Source organism: Cajanus cajan, chromosome 2 (genome assembly GCF_000230855.2).
Source record: "Cajanus cajan strain Asha chromosome 2, NIPB_CcT2T_4, whole genome shotgun sequence".
Taxonomy (NCBI): Eukaryota; Viridiplantae; Streptophyta; class Magnoliopsida; order Fabales; family Fabaceae; genus Cajanus; species Cajanus cajan.
Window position 1 is genome coordinate 46,066,685 of NC_138518.1, and position 24,859 is coordinate 46,091,543.

Below are 24,859 nucleotides of genomic sequence, written 5' to 3' on the forward strand. Positions count from 1 at the left end.
TACTTAACAAAAGAGCTAAAATCACTTAAACTATGGAAGAAGCAAGAGGCCTTTCAAAAAGAGAAGGAGAAAATTCAAAGAGAGGCCAAACTTGCTATCCTAGATGAGAAGTTGAGAATTCTTAAACAAGAAGAAGAAAAATTGAAAGAAGACATGAGAAAACACAAAAGAAGAAGAAAAATGAAAATCAAAAGAAAAGAAGAAATAGAAAAAAATAAAGAACTTTGTGCAGGGAAGAGTAAAGAGGAAGAAATATCCTCTAAAGGATTTGTGACTAAAGAGAATTGTTTTAGTACTAAAACTCCTATGAAAAAAATTCTCTTTATTCATAAAGATCTTAACTTTTGCCCTCATTCTGCCACTAGTCTTGAAGAGGAGATTCATAAATCCATTATTTTTAAAGAAAAAGAGTCTCAACTTCAAGATTTGGTGAAGGAGAAGTGGACTTCACATAGTTCCACTTCTCATGCTACTTCCTTGTTGGTGCCCAAGGTAGATAGCCTTCCTTTGTCTAGGACTTTTCCTACCTTAGTTGTTTCAATAATGCACCCAATTTATGGAATATATTATTTGTTAGATATAACATCTGAACCTTCAAGGTTCCTTGTGACAAATTCTTTTCATAACTATCCAACAAATAATATAATCCAAAATTGTTTAGGAAATTTCTTAGTAGTATTTTCCTTATTTTCTAGGAAATGCCTAGGTTACCACATAGGGTACTTTAGGCAAGATGTTTTAGTTTTTAGGATTAAGTCTTTAGTGTGCTATAGTTTTAGTTTTAGCACATTTTTAGGATTTAGATATATACCTAGTCTATGTTTAGGAGAGGATCCTATTCATTATATTAGTAGGTCTAGTATCATAGATTTGTTTAGGTTCCGTGAAAGGATTCCTACTAGGATATACCTTTCACCTTTATTTGTTGAAAATATCACCTCTTAGGAATTTTATTATATATTTGTAGGTGTGGCCAATAATCATGAAGACCCTCAAGATTTGAGGTCAAATCCTTTTCAAGAGGGAGGGGATGATAGACTATAGCCCAAGCCAAGGAATCCAAGAGCTGATACCTTAAAAGAACCAAGAGGAATGGGATGATCTTAAAGACCTTTTTCTTATGTTTGTACATATAGTAGCTCTTTTGTATATGTTATTTTTGCCTTTGTATTTGTGAGGCACTTTACTTGCTTTTTCTAGTGTTTGTATATTGATTTCAAGGTAGGTTACTTGGAGAGTTTAACTCCATTTAACCTCCCTAGTTGATACATTCATTTTGTATTTTTACAGTAGGGAAAAAGGGGTGGCATATAGCAATGCTTGAGGATGTGACTAGTAAATGGGCCAGAACTGGGCCTAGGCAAAATTTTGCATATTAGACTCATTTTGCTCCTAATTTTTCATAGATTTGATTTAGCTAGGTCTCATCATCATATGATGAACCTAACTAAACCAAATCAAAGAATTTCAAAATAAAATCATGGAGCATTTTTGAGTCTTGGCCGCCTAGCCCCCTTCATAGTTTCTTGGCCGAAATTTGCTTGTTCCTTCTTCAAGCTTTGAAGCTTCTCCTCCAAGTTTCTAAACCTTGGTAGGTTGGGCTGACCTTACCATGGTTCTTAGGTGAACCATGGTCAAGGTTAGCTTCTCCTACAAGTTTTAGAAACCATGGATGGTTAGCTACACCTTACCATGGTTCCTAGTGAACCATGGTTAAGGTTAGTTTCTCCTAGAAGCTACCTCTCCCTATATATTTGTAAATCCTTCACTTGTAATCACTTTTGGACATTTATGAGAATTAGAAATCAGATTTCTCTCTCAATTTCAAGAGTCAAATTCGTGAGGAACCTTCTCCTAGGTTCTCTCTCAAAGTTCCTTCTCCTAGAAGCTTGGTTTCTCAAGCTTCTTCACTTCTTCAAGAGGTAACCGAACCTCTCTTAGGTGCTTCTCCACCATTGGAGAATCCTCCAAGGTGATTTCGCCACCTTCAAGGAGTTCAACCTCATGGATCATTTCGGTCCTTGCATGCCTAAAGGAGAATAGTGAAGCTAGTGAAGGATGTCTCCTTCACAAGCAACACCGACTGCTGTTTTCAACAGGCAAAGCATGGAGAGCAAAGGACTTGTTGAAGCTGATCCATACAGATATTTGTGGACCAATGCGGACGTCGTCACTCCATAACAACAGTTATTTCATTCTCTTCATAGATGATTTTTCTATAATGACTTGGGTCTACTTCATAAAAGCAAAATTAGAAGTCTTTGGTATTTTCAAGAAGTTTAAAATCCTTATCAAAAAGTAAAGTGGCAAACAAATAAAAGTACTTAGAAGTGACCAAGACAAAGAATACACTTCCCACGAGTTTGATAAATTCTGCAAAGATGAAGGCATTGAGCGACAACTTATGGTTGCATATTCTCCACAACAAAATGGAGTATTTGAAAGGAAAAACCGCACAGTAATGGAGATGGCCAGATCAATGCTCAAGGAGAAAGGATTACCAAACACATTTTGGGCTGAAGTAGTTTATATTGATGTCTACATACTTAATAGATGCCCAACTAAGGTAGTCTAAGGTAAGACTCCGATTGAAGTTTGGAGCTGAATAAAACCATCAGCAAAGCACCTAAGGGTATTTGGATTTATTTGCTACATACACGTTCCAAAAGAGAAAAGGCACAAGCTAGAAGAAGAAACTACATAAGTCCCAAGTGAGCCTCATTCTCCTCCACAACAACAAACTCCATCATCAAAGTCTATCCAAGACGAGTTAGATCCTTGGTGGATATATATGAAACCTGCAACTTGGCCATACTTGAACCTGAAAGCTTTGAAGCAACATCAAAGCAACAAGTATGGCTCAAGGCTATGGAAGAAGAGATAAAAATGATTGAGAAAAATAACACATGGGATCTAGTAGACTATCCAAAAGACAAAGATATCATCGGGGTAAAATGGATTTATAAGACAAAGCTCAATCCGGACGACACCATACAAAAACACAAGGCAAGGTTGGTAGCTAAGGGCTATTCACAACAACCTGTAGTAGACTACAACGAGACATTTGCCCCAGTAGCACACCTAGATACAATTAATTAGAGCTCTAATAGCTCTTGCGGCACAAAAAGGCTGGAATATCTACCAACTAGATGTCAAGTCTGCTTTTCTCAATGGAGTACTACAAGAAGAGATCTATGTAGAGCAACCAAAAGGTTTCATAAACAAGGGCAATGAAGACAAAGTACTAAGGCTTAGAAAATCTTTATATGGTTTGAAGCAAGCTCCTCGAGCATGATATAGAAGAATAGATCAATACTTCACCGATCATGGATTCAGGAGGAGTAAAAGTGAGCCAACACTACACATCAAGACCTAAGGTCAGTATGACACTCTCATTGTCTCCTTATATGTAGATGATCTTATCTACACAGGGAACAATATGAAGATGATGATAGAATTCAAAGAAGACATGATGAAGACATTTGAAATGACACACCTTGGCTTGATGAACTACTTCCTTGGTATTGAGGTAAGTCAAAAGAAGAAGGGATATTCATTTATCAAAAGAAATACACTGAAGCTCTCTTGAAGAAGTTCAAGATGAGTGGTTTCAAGACTGTCACTACTCCGCTTGTGACAAAGGAGAAGCTACAAAAAGATGATGGAGCACCAGATGTTGATGCATCTCGCTATAGAAGCCTGATTGGAAGCTTAATATATTTAACAGCCACAGGACCAAACATAATGTATGCTACAAGTCTTTTATCAAGGTTTATGCAAAGCCTAAGCCAAATTCACTTTGGAGCAGCTAAAAGAATTCTAAGATATCTACAAGGAACGAAGCTGGAGTTTGGTATTTGGTACAAAACCATGACCAACTCAAGTTTACTCGGATACACTGACAGTGATTGGGCAGGATCGGTAGATGACATGAAGAACACCTCTAGTTATGCCTTCTCACTCGGATAAGGAATATTTTCTTGGGCATCAAAAAAGCAAGCAACAGTTGCACAATCAACTACAGAGGCAAAATATGTTGCAACAGCTAAAGCTAAAGTCAAGGAATTTGGCTACGAAGAATACTTGCAGAAATGGGAGAACAACAAGATAGGCCTACTACAATCTACTGCGACAATAAATCAGCAATAGCAATGACAAAAAATCCGGTACATCATAGTAGGACAAAACAAATTGCAATTAAATATCACTTCATAAGAGAAGCAGAAACAACTAAAGAAATCAAGATGGAGCATTGTAAGACCGAAGAGCAAGTTGTTGACATATTCACAAAGGCACTACCGAGAGGTAGATTCAAACAGTTTTGCACGATGATAGGAGTTAAAGAAATTTGTATCAAGGAGGAGTGTTAAAATGTGATACAAACTTCTAGAATAAGCTATATCATTATAGAAAATACATAGATGTATGCTAATAACTACTAGATGATACAAATTCTAGAATTATGTAGACAATTATGTATAGATAGAAAACTCTAGAATAGATATCTCTAGAATCTTCTACATAAAACATGAATAATGGTGTTGAGGCCTATAAATAGGCCATGTACTCAATATTTGCATTCAAGCAACTAGTAAGTCATTTCCACTACTCAAATCTATTCCAACTATTCCTCTAAGCTAGTTTTCCTCTCAACTAAGCCTATAATTATAAATTTACCTCCCCATTCTTTCTACCAATCAAATAAGTTTTTACTATTTGATAATTCATAAACTAACACTGTGATCTGATAATACTACAAGTAGAGGCTTTAAGATTTTATACTACCCTCCAATTAATAAAACTTTTAACAGGTAAACAATAAATCTAGGTCAATAATAGTTAATTAATATTCATGTTACAAAATCTGAACCCTAAAATATATATGCAGATGGATAATGGACTAATAAAGTCATTATTTTTAAATATCACATCTAAGTTCTCAGTTTAAATTTAGAAAACCGAAATAAGTAGGAAAAGGAGAAATTATAGGCCACAGAGAGTGTTAGTAGTACAACATTTGGGCAATTATTGATTCCGTGGGGATCTGTTATAAATTTTCAAGAGAATAGAAAAATAGAGTCCGTTGAACGGAGAGCAAAAACTTATATTCAATGAGAAAGATAGAGCTTACAATCTTTAAACAAGAAAGATTACACATTTTATAAAGCTTAAACAGTAACTACCCACTAACAATATGGTCCTAGAAATAATCCACAAATAGAACAGAGATAATAATAAAAAACTTCTAAAACATTTTAACTGACTCCGTAAGACTAGGAAAGCAACAACAAATAAAATAACATAATCAGAATGTGGTTTTAGTCCTGAAGAATTTTCCTAACACTCCTCCTTGCTTTAGGAGCTGCAGACACCAAATTTTTTCCCTTAAAAGCTCGAACCTACTGACTAAAAGTGGCTTTGTAAATAAATCTGCCAACAGATTTTCAGACTTGCAATAAATCAAAGTCACACATTCCTTTTTTTGCACTTCTCTTAGGAAGACCAACTTGATGTTGAAATGCTTAGTATTCCTATGAAACACAAGATTATGGGAAATGACAATAGCAGCTTGGTTGTCAACAAATATCTTGGTGCTTTCTTTCTGCTCCAGATTCAGATCTAGTACAATCTTCCTCAACCAAAAAGCTTGATTGACAGTTGTTGATGCCGCAATGAATTCTGCTTCAGTACTGGATTAAGCCACAATTTCTTGCTTCTTCGAACTCCATGAGAAAACACTAGATCCAAGAGTAAAACAGTAGCCTGAAGTACTTCTCATATCATCAATGGAACCACCTCAGTAACTGTCAAAGAAACCAGTCAACTTAAATTCTTTGCTCCATGAGAACTTAACACCACAATCACTTGTTCCTTTGACATATCAAATTATTCTCATGGCAGCTCTAAGATGTAATTCGCTTGCATAGTGCATAAACCTGGACAAAATGATTACAACATTTAAAATATCAGGACGTGTTGTAGTAAGATACATCAAGAATCCAATCAAACTTCTGAAACATCTCTCATCAACTTTATCAGGTCCATCTTCCTTACATAGCTTCCCCTTTTGGTTCATAGGAGTTCTTTCTTCTTTGCATTCTTCAAACTTAAACTTCTTCAAAACCTCCTTGGCATACTTCTCATGGAAAATGAAGACTTCATACTCAGCTTGCTTAATTTCCATTCCATGAAAAAAAAGTCATTAACCCAAGATCTGTCATCTCAAAAACCTTCATCATTTCTTGTTTGAATTCTTCAACCATTCTTGCATTATTTCCTGTCAACAAGAGATCTTCAACATAAAGTGAAACTATCATAACATCATTGCTTTTCTATTTAACACAAAGAGTGGCTTCAGACAAGTTTTTTCTTTTTTTTTTAAATCGATGCTCAGTAAGTGGTCAACTATCCTGTAAGATACACCTTGTCTTTTTCTTCATTCTTTACAAAACCTTCAAGTTGTTCAACGTAAATTTCTTCATGCAAGACAACATTTAAAAATGTTGATTTTACATCAAGTTGTTACACTTTCTAATTCATTTGAGTAATTACAGCAAACAAAATTCATATGGTGTCCAAACAAGCATTTGGTGTGACTGTGTCTAAGTAATTAACGCCAAAGATTTGAGCATAGCCTTTCACAACAAGTCTTTCCTTATATTTGTTGTTAAAACCATCAACATTTAGCTTCATTCTATACACCTATTTGACTCCAATTACCTTCCTATCTTGGGGTCGATCAACCAATTCCTATGTTCTATTTTTCTCAATCATAGACAATTCTTCCTTCATTGCAACCATCCAATTTTGATCTTTCTTGACTGTTCCAAAATCTGCAAGTTCACAAACAACAATGTTGCACCTCTCATAAATATGAGAGAGTAATCTAGTACCTTTTGCTGGAACATTATCTACCAATTCATTCTACCAATCCTTTTCTTTTTCTTCTTCTTTAGTTCTTGAAGCAAGAAACTTAAACTACAAATTTGTCACACTTTGATTCTTCTCTTTTGCCTATCCCATTTCTATTCTTCATCTTCTATGAAGTTAACATCTTTGTTAACAACAATGCTTCCAGTTTGTGGTTGAAAAATTTTATAGGCTTTGCTGACAGTGCTATAACCTATAAAAATGTCTAGTGATGCTCTTTTGTCAAGCTTGTTGTGCTTGCTTTGTGAAACATGAGTAAAACACAAACATCCAAATATTTTGAGAAAATTTAGAGATGGTTTGTGACCATACCAAGCCTCATATGGTGTTCGATCCTTGACTACTGTTGTGAGAATGGTTGTCAATCTCTAGTGATAACTCGTAAACTCGTACGAGTTTACGAGTTTAGTACAACTTACCTATATAACTCGAAAGTAAACTCGTTTTTGAGTAATCTCAGAGTAATCTCGGTGATCTCGTGTAATCTCGTGTAATCTCGCGAGATTAGTTCCGAGTTTAAGAGATCACCTTTTTTTTTTTTCACTTACACAAAATGCACGTTTTGTGTTTTGTGTTTTGTGGTAGGGCACTCATTAAGTCTCTCGAACGCGTCTCCTCTCCTCTGCTTCCTCTCCTCTGCGTCTCCTCCTCCGCGCACTTCGTCTCCTCCGCAGCTCCTCCTCCGCATGCCTCCTCTGTGGCTCTTCCTCTACGCGCCTCCTCCGTATTTCCTCCTCTGTGCGCCTCCGTTCCTCCGTGCATCTCCTTCTCCTCCGCGTCTCCTCCTCTGCAAGCTTCTGTTGTTCTTCTCCTCTGTGCGCCTCCACTGTTCTTCTCCTCTGTGTTTTTTCATTTGTGTGAAATTTTCTTAAGAACTTGTGTTAAGAACATTTATTATTAATGTAATTTGTTATTTACTCTTTAATATGGAGTTAAAATGTTCAATTATTATGTTATTTTAATTATTTTTTATTATTATTGAGTAATCTCTTACGAGTTTACGATACTAGTTTACAGAGCTTCCACGAGATTATGTAAACTCTCAAGATTGACAACCTTGGTTGTACGTGAGGAGTCTATTTTGCAAGAAAACGATCGTATGTGCTACTTCTGCCCAAAATTTGATAGATTCTGCTCATGCAACATGCATCTAGTCATCTCTAAGATGAATTTTTAATTTTCTCCTTTCACTTACCCCATTTTGTTGTGAATTATAGGGAGTGGTTAACTGATGCTCAATGCCAGCTTCCTCCCAAAATCGATTAATGTTTTTTGAAGTGTACTCGCTCTTTGCCATTATTAGATCTTAGAATCTGAATTTGTTTGCCACTTTGATTTTCTACTAATTTTTTGAACTTCCAGAAAGCTCCAGCTACTTTTGGCTTGAATTTTAAGAAAAAAATCCAACACATTCTTTTGAAATCATCAATAAAGGTAACATAATATCGATTACTTGTTAATGAAAGGGTTCTTTGAGGTCCATATATCTGTGTGGATATTTGCAACTTACAATTGTGTCATTTTGCTGACTTTAGAAATGGCATTCTTTTTCTCTTTCCAAATATACAAGCCTTTCATGTAGGTAGGTGATCATCAAAATATGGAAAATCAGTTGCCATTCTTTTAGAATTCATTTGCAGCAACCCTTGGTGGTGATAATACCCGAGCCTTTTGTGCCAAACTTCTGTGATGTTTTCCTTGATTGAAAAATAAGTTTGCTCTTCCTCCAATGGATTTAGAGCAAAACTTGTTCCTTTCATTTTTATTTTAATGATGTCTTAACTAGCTGCTTCTCTAATCAAACAAAAATTGCCTTCAAAAGTAACTTTAAAACCTTTTTCAATCAATTGGCCAACACTACATAAATTTTGTTGAATTTCAAGTACAAAGAGGACATCAAGAATAAACTTTGTACCTAAGCAGCTTGTTATATATTATAATAGTCCTTTTTCCTTTGACTGATATGTAATCACCACCATTGCCTATTATGACTTTGGTAATGTTGGTTCACTTTAACTCTTTGAAAAGATCCCTATCATTGGTCATATGATTGGTCCAACCACTTCCAATTAGCCAACTCTCATTGTCTTCGCTGTTACAAAACATGTGGCCATAAAAAGTTGATCCTCCTTCTCTTCCTGATCAACAACCTTAGTTTCTTCCTCTTGTTGATTTCTTACTTCATTTGATTTCACTTAATTCATTTTGCATCATATCTCCTCCAACATCCTAATAGAGGGTGACCCATTTTGCCACAATGTTGGCAAGGTGGGTAACTTTTCTTTTCACCCTTTCCTTTGTTGTAATTATTTGCATTACTTTGATTGTTGGTTGGATGATTCCTTTTGTAGTTTTTAGCTTGTTGGCTTTTGGCTAGAAGGGAACCTTCAATAGCATGATCTTCCCTCATCAATCTTCGTTGCTTTTGGGCTTGGAACGCATGTATCACCTCTACAAAAGTGATTTTAGACAAATCCTTTGTGTTCTCCAACAAAGCAATAGATGTTTCATACCTCTCTAGCCTTGTTACTAGAATTTTTTCAACAATTCTAGAATCTGCAAAATCATTGCACAATAACCATATCTTGTTGGCAATACCCAACAATTTCTTGAATTATTCCTTGATTGTGTTAGATTTGCTCATCCATTGAAGCTTAAATTCTCTCATTAGGGTAAACACCTACATGCTTTGAATTATTTTGTCCCCAACATATTCCTCCCCTTAAATAATCCCAAATTGCTTTTGTAGATTTGAGAGTGATAATCTTAGTGAAGATGGTTGTAGAGACACCAGCAAAAAGGCATGATTTTGCCTTTTCTTTTCGGGTTTTTTTTTCCTTGTGATTCTTGATCTGGGCCATGGTGGGATTGTCCAACAATAGAAGGATTTCATAATCTTCTTCTACAACTTCCCAAAGATCCAACGCTTCTAGGTAAGTTTCCATTTTGATATCCCAAAGATCATAGTTTTCCCTATAAAAACTAGAAGTGCAACTTAAGAAAAACTTGTTTCAGAATCCATTCAAGGTCCCGTAAGGAAATGGACTCTAGATACCAAATGTTATAAATATTCAAGAGAATAGAAAAACAGAATCTGCTGAACAAAGAGCAAAAATTTATATCCAATGAGAAAGATAGAGCTTACTATCTTAAAACCAGAAAGATTACAATTTATAAAGCTTAAATAGTAACTACCCACTAAAAATATGGTCCTAGAAATAAGTCATGAACAGAACAAAGATAATTAAAAAAAAACTCCTAAAACATTCTAACTGACTCCATAAGACTAGGAAAACAACAACAAATAAAATAACAATCAAAATATGGTTTCAATCTTGAAGCATTTTCCTAACAGGATCTTCCAAAAAAATTGGCATGCAATATATTCTATTACTAACCAAAAATCAATTAATAATCATGTGATGTTGCTTGTTTAGGAAAATGGAAGATTTGATGACCCTTAATTAAACAATAGAGATAATTTTGTAGTGATGGTACAATGAAAAGGATTAAAGGAGTAGTAAAGTAACTAAACACAAAATCTTTTGTTTTGCTGATAGCAGGAACTATAATAAGCCATAAGAACAAAAGAATCAAGGAACAAGTGGCTAAAGATTTTTCAGAATAAAAGCATTGTGTTTTCCAACTTCATCTCAAGGAAAAATATTAAAATACAACAAGGAGATAATGTTAGTTTTTACTTATAATTGTTGGTCATTTTATATTAACAAAATCAACTTTTCTTTAGTTTTTCACTAGCTTAGTCCTCCTTTTGATGATATTTGTAAGTATTTGGATATCACCTACTATCATCTAATTATGTTATTAACTACAATTTTTGTCTAGTATTTGATCCGCAAATACATTGGGGGTAAGCCAAGCAAAAGAAGATACATGAAAGTTAAGAAAATAAGAGTTTTTGAAGGTTTTCCTTGAAGATCATTAGCACTAGGCGCCACAATACCCATGCACGGCATGGCCTTGGCAAAAAGATCTTCTTTTGTGTTCTGATGTTTATGCCTATCATGGGTCAGCTTGTGTTGGGCATCATTTTTATGACGTGAAACCTTTGGGATTTTTTCTATTTTTATCAAGATTTTTTTTCTAAAATAGAAATCTCAAATATGCTCATCGAAGAGATGGGTTGCGCGTGTTGGGATGGAGATGTGCCTTTTTATAGGTGTTCACGATGGAGACGTGTCTAATTTGTGCAAACATAGTCTACAGTTGTGTCCTTGGTGTGTCCACAACGTATCCGCTCCAAAAAAGTGCCAAACACTAGGACATGATAGTCCCATGTTGTGTTCGTGCATATAGCTTTTGACTCACTTTTTTCCCTCTATCTTTGAAGGATTGGTGACATTATTCGACTACTACAAACTTGGGACAAGTTTTAGGGCTTTTTAGGTGTTGCTATTGCTTTCTTGAAGACCTTAAATCTTCTCCTTGACTCTCCATCTTCCATGACTTATCTTATTTTATTTTTTGTGCTCTTCATGACAATGAGGAGCTAACTTCATTCTTGTTGGAGTTAAATGTAACAAATTGAACTCTCATGTAATTTGTACGGTTCATATATGTGTCTTTCCATTTCAATGTTAGTATTTTGTTTCTACTCTTAATCTTTGTTGTGTATTGATCAACCATAGCTTGATATTTAATTCATTAGGTATTGCAAAATATCTTTTGTAATCTAGAACCAAAACAAAATAACTAATGGAGTTTGTATCTAGGGATAGAAATTGACCTATTAGTTGGCTTGAACCCTTATTACTAATGCAAGTTTGTTTATTAAGTATTTAAGGGATTGATGCTTAATAAGGGAACTTAGACTCCTACCTCTAAAGAATTATGATTTAAGTAAACTAGTAGGATGACATTAGCATTAAATGCAAAAGAGGATTTAAATGATTAAATGCATGAGAGTAAGGTTCAATGAAATCTAATCCTCACATTAACATACCATATCATTTTCTAAACTTACTTACCTTCTAACTATTTGAGAAAATACCAAAAAGAACTTTATTTTCTCTAGCATAGTTTTATTTCTGTTACACATCCATATCACTTAATGGAAATATTCTTTTGTCTAATCTATTTATAATATAAAATCCATGTTATTCTGCATTACATCGACACGTCAGCTTAAAATGTATTTAAAAGACAACCATGTCAACAAAAATGCTTATGTGTCATTCTATATTATAATGCTTACGTGTCATTCTATACTGTAACACCTCAATTTTCACAAATTATATGAAGACACAAAGCCCAATAAGGGTGATTTAGTAACCCAGAACGGGTCGTTCCCAAACTAGAACGAGCCGTTCCAAACTACTAAAAAGACCTATAAATCCTAGATTGGAATGGGCCATTCCAACACTGTCTGTTATGAGTAAAATTCGAACCCAGAACGGGTTGTTCCACTTTGGGAACGGGTCGTTCCAAACATGGCTGTTATGAGTTAAACTCAACTCCAGAACGGGCCGTTATAGTTTAAGAACAGACCATTTTAGATGTGAATTTTACACAAGACGAATGAATCCAGAAGGGGCCGTTCTAGATCTGAAACGGGTTGTTCTAGCCACTTCTGACGTCTATAAATAGCATACTCGGACACTGCTCCTTGACACACTCTCTGAAGACCAAGGAGAACTAAGAGAAGGAGATCAACCAGATTCTGCTCTAGCTTCATCTTCTACTTATCCAGGTAAGGGGGAGTGAGAAACCTCACTCGGGAGGTGTGAGAATAACTGTTAGGTAGCAGAATTGGCCCCCAATCCCTTGCTTGAGGTATGCCTATAGGAATAGGCACTTTATGAAAGTTTTCTATTTTTCTTTCTGATTGTTCTGTTGTGTTCCTTGATGTTTTCTAAGCGTGAATATGTGTTTAATTTAAAAAATAGATGATTTTTGATATGAATTAGAGTGCTTTGTGGATTCTTGTGGGAAATCCTATGAAGTAAAATTAGGGATATGATCTTTGGATGAATTTTGAGGCATTATATGTAAAATTGATGATGGATTCATGTTTTGGATAATTTCTAGGTATGTTTATGTGCTATTTTGTATATGACTATGAGAAGTTCCTTGTATGAGACTATGTGAATATGACGTGAAAATGTGAAAGGTGAACATATGATCTATGATATGATATTATGAGATAATGTGACATGAGATATGATGAGACGTGATAAGTGAAGTGTTGAGTCAATGAAATAGTGAATGTGTGACATGCATCATGTGCATATATGACTCCAAGTGTGCCGCTTAGGCCGCATGCCAGTGATGTATTGAGCTATTCCAGGTGTACCTTGGGTCATTAGTGATGAAATGATCTATTCCAGGTGTGCCGCTTAGGCCGCATTATGCTAGTGATGTATTGAGCTATTCCAGGTTTACCTTGGGTTACTAGTGATGAAATGATCTATTGCAGGTGTTCCACTTAGGCTGCATGCCAGTGATTTATTGAGCTATTTCAAGTGTACCTTGGGTTTCTAGTGATGTATTCATGAATGAACGTGCCATAGGTATGTTGTTGTAGCAGCATACCAGTGATGAAATATGTGAAACTTCTATATGACGCCACATGCATGCATTTATGAGTCGAGTCCATGACATTATTGCATGATAAGTGAATGTATATGTATCTATAACTTGAGAGTTATGCGTGGTTATGTGTAATTTGTGTGGTATTTGTTATGATTGTGTACGCGTTGCCTAACATTTATTTCTACATCTGAACTAAAGTGAGATGTTTCTCACTCCCTTGTTGCTTTATGTATATTTTTATTGTGTTGCAGATGATCATCAACATGAGGATATTGGCGATGAGGTTTGTGGGGTGTGCTCTGATAGGACATGTGACATGGGAACTTAGTTAGAACTAATTTAGAATGTTACTCTAGTTAAATTACTTAGAAGGTCTTGATTTTATTCTTTTGTAATTTTCGCATTAAACTATGATTTATGATTTGTGAATGTGAGCTCTTTACCCTTATGTGGTTAGAGACTTGGATTTTATTTATGAATGTTTTTATTTATCTCCATTTATTGTATAATTATGTATGTGGGGTAGTAGGTGTCACATATACTGTCTCTCTTATTTATGTGTCATTCTATAATGTCTCTCTTATTTTAATATATATCTCCATAACCACAAATCCTATATCTCCATATCTACAAACCCTAAATATTTGGATTAAGGAGTTCCATAGCCATTGTTCTTCTCCATTTACGACGGCTCACCCTTTCTATTGTTTCATAGCTAGTCATCATTCTCTATTGAAGCGAAAACCAATGGCCGCAACTCCATCACATATACGCAACATTTGCACCCAATTCAACCATCTTTTTTAGAAAACCATGATGGCCACTTTTTCGTCACATACATGTAATAGCCACACCTCCATTTCAAATTGTCATAGAAAGAGGTAGATATGATTTCTTCTAATACATACTCTTTTAGTGAAGATAGAAAATTTAATAATATAGGAAACTAGTATTTAATCAATTTTTTTTTACTCAATTTGCTAAATTGATGAATCTCTTTGTTAGATTACTCATATATATAAATTTAGATATTATGTCTTTCAAATTGTTCCTCACCATCACTTTAGTATATCAAATTCTTATCTCTATTATAATGTTAATAAAGAAAAAAAGTCACTATCATAGCATTTGTTAATAGAGGGATTCTTATCACTTGGGATCTAGCCATCAGCCTAAACGTCATGCTTGAGGCAATAAAGCTCCTAGTAAGCGTTTCTAACCTGAATGTCAATTAAATTATATATTATTTAACCTAAAATAACAATTTGATTGTCATGGAAAGCTAATCAAGTGTTTGACATAACTTTACCTAAAATATTTATCATTAATACAATATAATAATATACAATTCATAATTTGTCATTATGTGTATATACACCTTTTATATTTTATAATAAGTTAATAAATAATAATTATATTTTATAAAAATTTGATTGAAATAAGACTATAATTTTATATGTGCTTTATATAAAATAGTGACATAATTTAATTGATGATCTAAGTTACCTTAATTAATTGAGAAAATTAAATAATAAAAATATATATCGTAACTCATCAAGAATATATATATATATATATATATATATATATATATATATATTTTATGAGATAAAGTAAATTTGTAAATTTATAAGCACAACTTTTAATTAAAATAAAATTTTGAATTATAATATCCCTAACAAATGATATTAATAAACTTCAAACATTCAAATAATATTTTTTTATAACTACATTTAGTAAAATCAATGACTTATTCATTAACCTTTCTTTATAATATTTTGAGATTAGTTCGATTTATTCAAAATTTTGTTAAAAGGTTGATTATAAAATAGTCTTAACATGCATGACAACCTATGATCAAAATCAAGACTTCGAATGTTAATCACTTGTATTTTACCATGTATTTTTCAATATGTGATTTTGACAAAGAAAACAAAGGTTGTTAAGGCCTTAAGGGCAAAAACATACAACAAATGCTTTTAGAATTATCAACAAAAATCCACCAACACATAGAAATAGTTTAATATCAATTAATATATTATTCATTTAAAAGTAATTTAAATTAATTAATTAATAGACTAAACAATTGAAATGTAAAAAAAATAATAATTATAATATTACTAAATTTTGATATAAATATATACTAAAATATAAAATAAATATTGTGAGTTTCGATAAATCGGGACCAAATTTAGTTTAATTATTAATTGTATGTTTTGTTGTATATTATACAAATTCTTTGGAGAAACAATCAATACTTATTACTTACTATTTGTGCCACTGGTACACTTGTTATAATGGCTGAACTCAAGGAAGCAGAAAAATAAACTATTAGTAAAGTAAGTTCTCAGGAATTAAATAGGTCGCATCAAAAAATATCTAGCAACAAGTCGCAACAATTTCAGGACAAATGTGTAGGTGTTCCTTGTTCGGCTCAAGGCAGCAGCAATAACCATTATCAAGATTGGTATGTATCTCCACTAGAATATCAGTAGACTCAAATTGGATAATGATACCTTTATATATATATATATTAGAATAATTCCTTGAGATTTGCAAAAAGAAAAATGTGTTCAAACAATATCTTGTGTTGTATCCTCATTCAGCAACAGGTTTAAACTTCAAATTGGAATTCTACAAGAGAACAACTTGCAAATTCCTAACAATAGAAGAAAGAGTCTTCTGTACCAATATCCTCATCTAATCTATCTCAGAATCTGTTAGCATGATCTACAAATCATTCAAGAAAGCTGTGACGTTTAGAAACTCATCCTCCTGGCACGGAATTGAACTACTCATGTGGCTCCTCTGTGATTTCTGTTTATTATTTACATTGCTAAAGTCCACTTCACCCTGCATAAGCAAGGTAATTTGATATATAGAAAAACCAGACTTGGTTGTTCCGATAAATTTTAAAGCATGAATAGACTTCGTTATTCCTAACAAGGGAAGAGAAAAATTATCTTTACATGGAGCAAGTAGAATGATTAATATTTTTGGGGCATAGTTATTATTATTTTTTATTAATAAACATTTGAGGATTAAGTATAGCAAATAAAACAACACCCTACAAGTTACCATCACCGTGCATGTGAAGAGCATGATTCCTCTTGTTAACCTACATAGTGCAACTCTATAAATAGGCTTTAAAACCTCCAATGTAAGAGAATACAGAGAAACAAGAGCCTCCTCCATCCACTATGACTCGGTTTCTTAACAACTAATATCTGAACCTGACATAAGTGAAGGATTATTTGAACCAATGCATTTCCATGACTAACCTGTGATCTTCTATTATAAAAGGTGATCCCAAAATATTTATACAGATTGATAATGGAGTCATTATTTTTAAATATCATAGATCTCGGTTTAAATTTAGAAAACCGAAAAAGTAGGAAAGGGAGAAAATGAGAAATTATAGGCCACGGAGAGTGTTAGTAGCACAACATTTGGGTAACCATTGATTCTGTGTGGATCTTCCCACTAAAATAAGCAGTATCTTCACGACCCTTAACTAGAAAATGGAGATGATTTTGCAGTGATGTACCAGAGTAACTAAAGACAAAATTAATACTGTAGCAGGAACTATTATAAGCCACAAAACACAAGAATCAAGCAACAAGTGGCTAATGTTTCAGGATAAAAGTGTTGGGTGTTCCATGTTCAGCTCAAGCACAAACATTGAAATACAACAAGGAAGCAGTAACCAAAGTATTAATAAATGAGGAGATCAGGAACATAATGAGTCACATATTATAAAAAAGATTTAGCAACAAGTCGCAAAATCTATTTTAGGACAAATGTGTAGGTGTTCCTTGTTAGGCGCATGGTTGAATTTTGAATTAAAATAAGGCAGCAGTAATGACCATTATCAAGATCGATATATATCTCCAAAAGAATTAGTGCACTTAATTCCCATTAAAATATAATAACCTGATATATATGGGCTGAAATAAGATAATTATACTGTTGTATATATAAGAATTAATATTGAGATTTGGAAAAGGAAAATGTGTTTAAAAAATATCTATTGTTGCATCCTCATTCAGCAACAGGTTTAAACTTCAAAATGGAATTCTACAAGATAACAAAATGAAAAATCTTTACAATGGAAGAAAGTGCCTTCTGTACAAATATTCTCATCTAATCTATCTTAATATCTATTAGCATGATCTACAAATCATTCAAGCAAGAGGTGACGTTCAGAAACTCATCCTCCTGGCATGGAATTGTGAGACCGCCAGTTGGATGATCATATCCAAATTCTTCTTCGGCATGACTAAGTAATTCTTGAAATGAAGGTTGGTTCAAGTATGATACGGGAATCACAAACCGCCTCATCTTATCTCCAACATAAAATGTAAGATAGCCTTTTGGTACTTCAACACCCTTGGATGCACCTTGGGTTGTAGAAAACGATGCCCGTCTAATAATACTTGCTATTCTAATGTCAAAGGGCTTGTATAAGAAGGAAATATTTGATTTCTGATACCTTGGGAATGTATTGACTTGTGTTTCTTGAGAACCCAAGAAATGTTGTATATATAATTTCCATTCGACTATAATCCAAAGCCACGATTAATGTTTTTTGGCAGGGCTATGATGGAGTCTACCAGGAGAGATGGGATCACATGGTAATGTCTTAAAAATCTCTTTTAAGCATTAGGTAGTTCAACGGGAGTGTATACCCCACCTTCTTAGATAATGGCCAACAGATTTAACTTCTTGATATTAAAGACATCAACATCAAGCTAGAAGACAAGACAGTACGAGGTATCTTCCTTGGATATAGCACACAGTCAAAAGGCTACCGCGTCTACAACTTGCAAACCAAGAAGCTGATTATTAGCCGAGACATTGAAGTTGATGAAAATGCAGCTTGGAATTGGAATGACGAGAAAGTAGAGAGAAACATTTCTATTTCAATCCAGCAATTAGAAGAAGGAACTGTAGAAGTCCCAGGTGAGCCTCATTCTCCTCCACAACAACAAACTCCATCACCAGAGTCTACTCCAAGACGAGTTAGATCCTTGGAGGATATATATGAAACCTGCAACTTGGCCATACTTGAACCTGAAAGCTTTGAAGCAACATCAAAGTAACAAGTATGGGTCAAGGCTATGGAAGAAGAGATAAAAATGATTGAGAAAAATAACACATGAGATCTAGTAGACTATCCAAAAGACAAAGATATCATCGGGGTAAAATGGGTTTACAAGACAAAGCTCAATCCGGACGGCACCATACAAAAGCACAAGGCAAGGTTGGTAACTAAGGGCTATTCACAACAACCTGGAGTCAACTACAATGAGACATTTGCCCCAGTAGCACGCCTAGATACAATTAGAGCTCTAATAGCTCTTGCGGCAGAAAAATGATGGAATATCTTCCAGTTAGATGTCAAGTCCGCTTTTCTCAATGGAGTACTACAAGAAGAGATCTATGTAGAGCAACCACAAGGTTTCATAAGCAAGGGCAATGAAGACAAAGTACTAAGGCTCATAAAAGCTTTATATGGTTTGAAGCAAGCTCCTCGAGCATGGTATAGCAGAATAGATCAATACTTCACCAATCATGGATTCAGGAGGAGTAAGAGTGAGCCAACACTATACATCAAGACCCAAGGTCAGTATGACACTCTCATTGTATCCTTATATATAGATGATCTTATCTACACAGGGAACAATATGAAGATGATGACAGAATTCAAAAAAGACATGAAGAAGACATTTGAAATGACGGACCTTGGCTTGATGAACTACTTCCTTGGTATTGAGGTAAGTCAAAAGAAGAAAGGGATATTCATTTGTCAAAAAAAATACACTGAAGCTCTCTTGAGGAAGTTCAAGATGAGTGGTTACAAGACTGTCACTACTCCGCTTGTGACAAAGGAGAAGCTACAGAAAGATGATGGAGCACTAGATGCTGATGCATCTCGCTACAGAAGTTTGATTGGAAGCTTACTATATTTAATAGCCACACGACCAGACATAATGTATGTTGTAAGCCTTTTATCAAGGTTTCACTACTACAATATGCACATTCTACATCGGTTCTCTAAAGCCATCTACATCGGTTCTAAAACCGATGTAGAATAGACCGATGTAGAAAATGTATAGTTTTTTACATCGGTTCTCTTGAGAACCGATGTAGATTGATTTTTTTTTATAAAAAAAAAATCATGCTTATTTGCAGGGCAAACAGCTCCTGAAACTCTACTCTCAAACACCAGTACAAACAGTTAACGAACAATCAAATGCTTCAAGACACACTATTTGTTGTCAGTCTTATTACTATATAATAATAATGATGATGAGATCAATGCCTAAATGGAAGCAAATATATAATTATTGAAAAACGGTAATGAATCAGCAAAATAGGATAAATAATGGTAATTTAATAATTATATGTTAAAGATAAATTTACACATATAACATTGCAACTAAACAATGAAAAAGAAAAATAAATATTATATAAATATTTTATATAATATTCAAACATAAAAATCTTATATAAGTTACTCTAACTCTCTGTTACTATAAACACCACTTTTTATATACATATACACAACTCATACTATTTCTACACTATTAAATTTATTTCTACTTGCACATTATATGATAAAAATAAAGCAAGTTAGACAGTAATAATAATACTACTATTTTTTTAGGATAATAATAGTACTACTTAATTACTGCCTTTGTTAAAACCATCCTATGCACTCAAATTACTCAAGTTTATCCAAAGACAATCCAATCCCAATTCTCCTACACAACAAACAAAACCTTGAAAAAACAGTAACCGACTCACGTTTTAAGTAGGCAACAAAGAGGTTCCCAGTGACACCCTCAATGTTATCATCCACGGGAAGAATATGCACATGCTTCCCGTACTTAACATCAGCACATAAAAAAATATAATTGCACATAAACATTCAACAAACACAATGGTTAGAGAAAGGTGAAGGGAATGCAAACAAATAATATGAGTTAGGACATGTTTACATGCAACCCCCAAAAAGCAAAAAATAAAATATATATGTATTATTATGAGAGTGTAGCTGCCACTGGAATAAAAAGTTTAGATACATAAACATATTCAGAACTCGTAATATTTATAAGAAAAAAAGTTAAAATAAATATACTCATAAGAGATAAAGATTCTAACCCAGAGATTTATCCATGGTTGGACCCCTTTTTCATTTCCTGAAAACAAGCAAATTTGCCAATAATTAAACTTTCAACGCAGTTATAACATTACAACATACGAACTAGCTACGCATTCAAATGGATTTATGATAAATGAAAAAGGATATAAACATCAAGCAAGTGAACTTAATCTCTTTGTATTGTGCTAGATTCTATGATGCACAAATATGAAACGTATATCTGACACAACGACAATACAATTATACTAATAATATATAGAATATGATAGGTATCAGATATTTAAATTTAAATATGTATAAAATTTCATAAAAAATAATAAATATGTAATCACAATTTTGCAAATCCAAATTTAGAACAAGTTCTCTGTAGTAATCAAGGCATATATTATGCCAGTGTTTGTGGCAAAAACAGAAAAGGAAAACCTTAAACTCTAAACCTCTAGCAGAACACAGCAAAGAAAGGCTTTACCTTGTTGAGTTCTTGAATAGCACTTTCATAGCCATGGCTGATAGAAGAGCTGAACATCCTCTTTGATTGAGGACATGCAATAAAAATCCTCCGAAGAAGCATTTTACGCAGGTCCTACTACTGCAACTCACTCTGCAGTCTAAAGTAAGCTCATCTCTTAATATAGGACTTTCTAAATAATAGTATTTAAAATATCATTTAATTTGGTTCAAAATTCAACTTCCATGTATATTCAGAAGTTTTTAAAAATGTCTTGTGTTGGATTCTCATTCGGATTTAAAACTGTGTTTGATTCTCATTCAAATTAATTTAAACTTGTCTTAATAATAATATGGCATTGTTTATCATATGCATCCAAGAAATTCAAAATTAAAACATGTAAAAAATATAGAACATACAAATGTAACTCTTGAAACATTTATCAATATATAAATTAGAAAGGAAAAATTAAAAATGACAACACAACAAAGAATGACTAAAATAAAAAATAAAGAAAGTGGTGATCATGGAATTCAGCAGATAAATTTCTTAGAAATAACACATATATGGTATGATGTTTCTGTTGTCTATTTAAAAATATTCAAAGCAAAGAAGCAAAGTGTAAAAGTAGTTAGAGCACCAACCATCTAAGTTTGAATCTGCCTCTAGAACTAGCTTCAGATCTTGTGACTTGAGGGATGTTCTGAAGTAATCAACAAACTCTGATGAAGAGCCCGCCCCCTGTTACTTGAGGGATGGTATTTTGGAAGGAAAAACTAATTTTATATTAGGAGGTAAGCTCTAATACAATGCATCCATTGTATTTGAAGGCATAGAACTAGATTTGACAACCTGACAACACAACAATGACTTAGTAGAAAGTTATTCAATACATTTAGACAACTATGTAACTACAATTGATACAGACCAGGAACTCCAAAGTGATTCAATTACCCTGCCTTTTGAGTTGGACTAAAATTATCCCCCTCTTCACACTTATCAATTTCAGCACTTGAAAACAATTACAAAACTTTCAGCACCAGCACTGTCAATTTGCTAATAATTTAAGAAGGTCGGAAGAGGAAACAAATATATAATTTAGTATCTGTAAAAGCAAAAAAGACAAGGTAAAGCATGTCCTTCTCATCGAAGCACAATGTAGACAAGAAGCTGAAGTTTGTATTAATTATTCATTATTGAAAAAATCAACAGTATAATTGTCAACATACAAAGTAAAATAAGAAAACATCGTCATTATTGAATGACCAATGTAATCTTTCAAATCTACAATGATCCTACTGCATAAGACTTGTTATATACAAGTAACGATGCAACCGAATTGTCTAAGCAGAACAATGATAACACAGTGAACTAATGTGGCATATTAGACAAGTTCCAGGTTCCTTTTGCTCATTCTTTAATGGACAAAGACATTCATATATCTCCATCTTCCATTAGTAGCAGCCACACCACCTGTGTATCAGAAAAATTGAAAACATCAAATTGACACAACACGACCTAACACCGCAGCAATGAAGCTTCACTTCACCAATCAGAACAACGCTCACATATGAGAAAGCATATCGACATAAAGATTAAATTTCTTGAGATGGAAAAGAAGAAGAAAGAAAAAAAAACTTACTGAGTATTGGTTTGTTGTGCGGAAGAAGATTAGAAGCTAAAGTATCGTATTCGTTGGCGACGGAGGTTTGAAAGGCAGCGTGAATAGCCTTCCAGAACTTGCGCTATTGGGCGATGTTGACAAACCTGAGGCCCTCCAACTCCTTTTGGGAGTACCTGTGGTTCCCGATCTTGGGCTTGGGCTTGTTCTTGGGCCATGGCAGTGTTGTCTCGTCGGTCCTCCTATTGTTCTTGGCTCCTCCTCCTCGTCTTCTTGAAGAACGGAGGTTGTTGGCGACGGAGTGGAGCAACGCCGTCTCGTCGATGACCTCGATCCCTAGGGCTAGAGGAGAAGGTTGCGCCGTTACCGTTTTCAAGGAGGCAGTGGAGGAGGCGGCGGCGGTGGAGGGAGGTATGGCGGAGGCGATGGTGGAAGGTACGGTGGAGGTGGTGGCGGCGGTGGTGTTGGAAACTGCTACAGCTGTGGAGAATTAGGGCATTTTGCAAGGGATGCCAACAAGTGCTCGTTGAATGGCTAATAGTTCGTAAATAATGCGTAAAATGGCTAATAATAGTGTACTTTTACATCGTTTCTTATTAAAACCGATCTAGAATAGTATACTTTTACATTGTTTCTTATTAAAACCGACGTAGAATGGCTAATAATTTGTAAATAATTACAAAATTGCCACCGCACCTTTTTTTTACATCAGTTATTGAACAACCGATGTAGAAGACCCGATGTAGAATAATATTTTTGTAGTAGTGTTTATGCAAAAACCAAGCCAAATTCACTTTGGAATAGCTAAAAGAATTCTAAGATACCTACAAGGCACGAAGGAGTTTGGTATTTGGTACAAAACAATGACCAATTCAAGTTTGCTCGGATACACCGACAGTGATTGGGCAGGATCGGTAGATGACATGAAGAGCACCTCTGGTTATGCCTTCTCACTTGGATCAGGAATATTTTCTTGGGAATCAAAAAAGAAAGCAACAGTTGCACAATCAACTGCAGAGGCAGAATATGTTGCAGCAGCTGAAGCTACAAGTCAAGCAATTTGGCTACGAAGAATACTTGTAGAAATGGGAGAACAACAAGATAGGCCTACTACAATCTACTGCGACAATAAATCAGCAATAGCAATGACAAAAAATCCAGTACATCATAGCAGGACAAAACACATTGCAATTAAATATCACTTCATCAAAGAAGCAGAAACAACTAAAGAAATCAAGATGGAGTATTGTAAGACCGAAGAGCAAGTTGCTGACATATTCACAAAGGCACTGTCGAGAGCAAGATTCGAACAATTTCGCACTATGATAGGAGTTAGAGAAATTTGTATCAAGGAGGAGTGTTAAAATGTGATACAAACTTCTAGAATAAGCTAAATCATTATAGAAAATACATAGATGTATGCTAGTAAGTACTAGATGATACAAACTCTAGAATTATGTAGATAATTACATATAGATAGAAAATTCTAGAATAGATATTTCTAGAGTTTTCTACATAAAACATGAATGATGTGTTGAGGCCTATAAATAGGCCATGTACTCAACATTTGTACCAAGCAACTAGTAAGCCATTTCCACTACTCAAATCTATTCCAACTATTCCTCTAAACTAGTTTTTTCCTCTCAACTAAGCCTATCATTATAAATTTGCCTCCCCATTCTTTCTACCAATCAAATAAGCTTTTACTATTTGATAATTCATAAAATAACAAGCTATTTCAATGATAGACATGTTTTAGACATATCACATTTTTCTTTAAATAAAGGACAAAACAAGTAATATATCTTTCATCCACCAATTAATATCAGACTGAAAATGATGAGCAAGCACAACTGGAATCGGAGGTAATTTAGAAGAGAATCGATATCGAACACGTAGTCATGAAGCACTACGCATCACATTATTTGTGTACGTCAAATACTAAGCACCACCATGTGAACTTGCATGGATGAACATGTGTTTTATTTTGGGTGGCATAATCGGAAAGCTTTCACTCCAGATGGTGGGACTTGTATTATCTACCATAAGTCCATAACCTGTAACATTGACTCATGAGACAGTCCTCAAAGACAGTACCATGTGATCTTGTCTCTCAGTTGGTCTCATGATTCCTATTCCT

The 24,859-nt window shown here is 34.2% G+C and overlaps 1 protein-coding gene and 1 long non-coding RNA gene across 3 annotated transcripts; one reads left to right on the forward strand and one right to left on the reverse strand.

Annotated features, from left to right (window-relative positions):
- The first annotated feature begins 3,600 nt into the window (after positions 1-3,600).
- LOC145954961 (secreted RxLR effector protein 161-like) lies at positions 3,601-3,969 on the forward strand. The gene has a single exon (XM_083069656.1). It carries the CDS (start codon positions 3,601-3,603, stop codon positions 3,967-3,969), a length of 369 nt encoding a protein of 122 aa, XP_082925782.1.
- Positions 3,970-20,341: 16,372 nt separating this feature from the next.
- LOC145954297 (uncharacterized) lies at positions 20,342-23,245 on the reverse strand. Of its 2 annotated transcripts, none has more exons than XR_014431484.1 (4): positions 22,741-23,245; positions 22,027-22,571; positions 21,120-21,950; positions 20,342-20,687 (listed from the first exon to the last, which is right to left on the reverse strand). It is a non-coding gene; the product is annotated as an uncharacterized LOC145954297 (long non-coding RNA). The 2 variants fall into 2 exon arrangements; XR_014431485.1 differs by having other exon boundaries at positions 20,350-20,687; positions 21,743-21,950; positions 22,741-23,243.
- Positions 23,246-24,859: the final 1,614 nt, after the last annotated feature.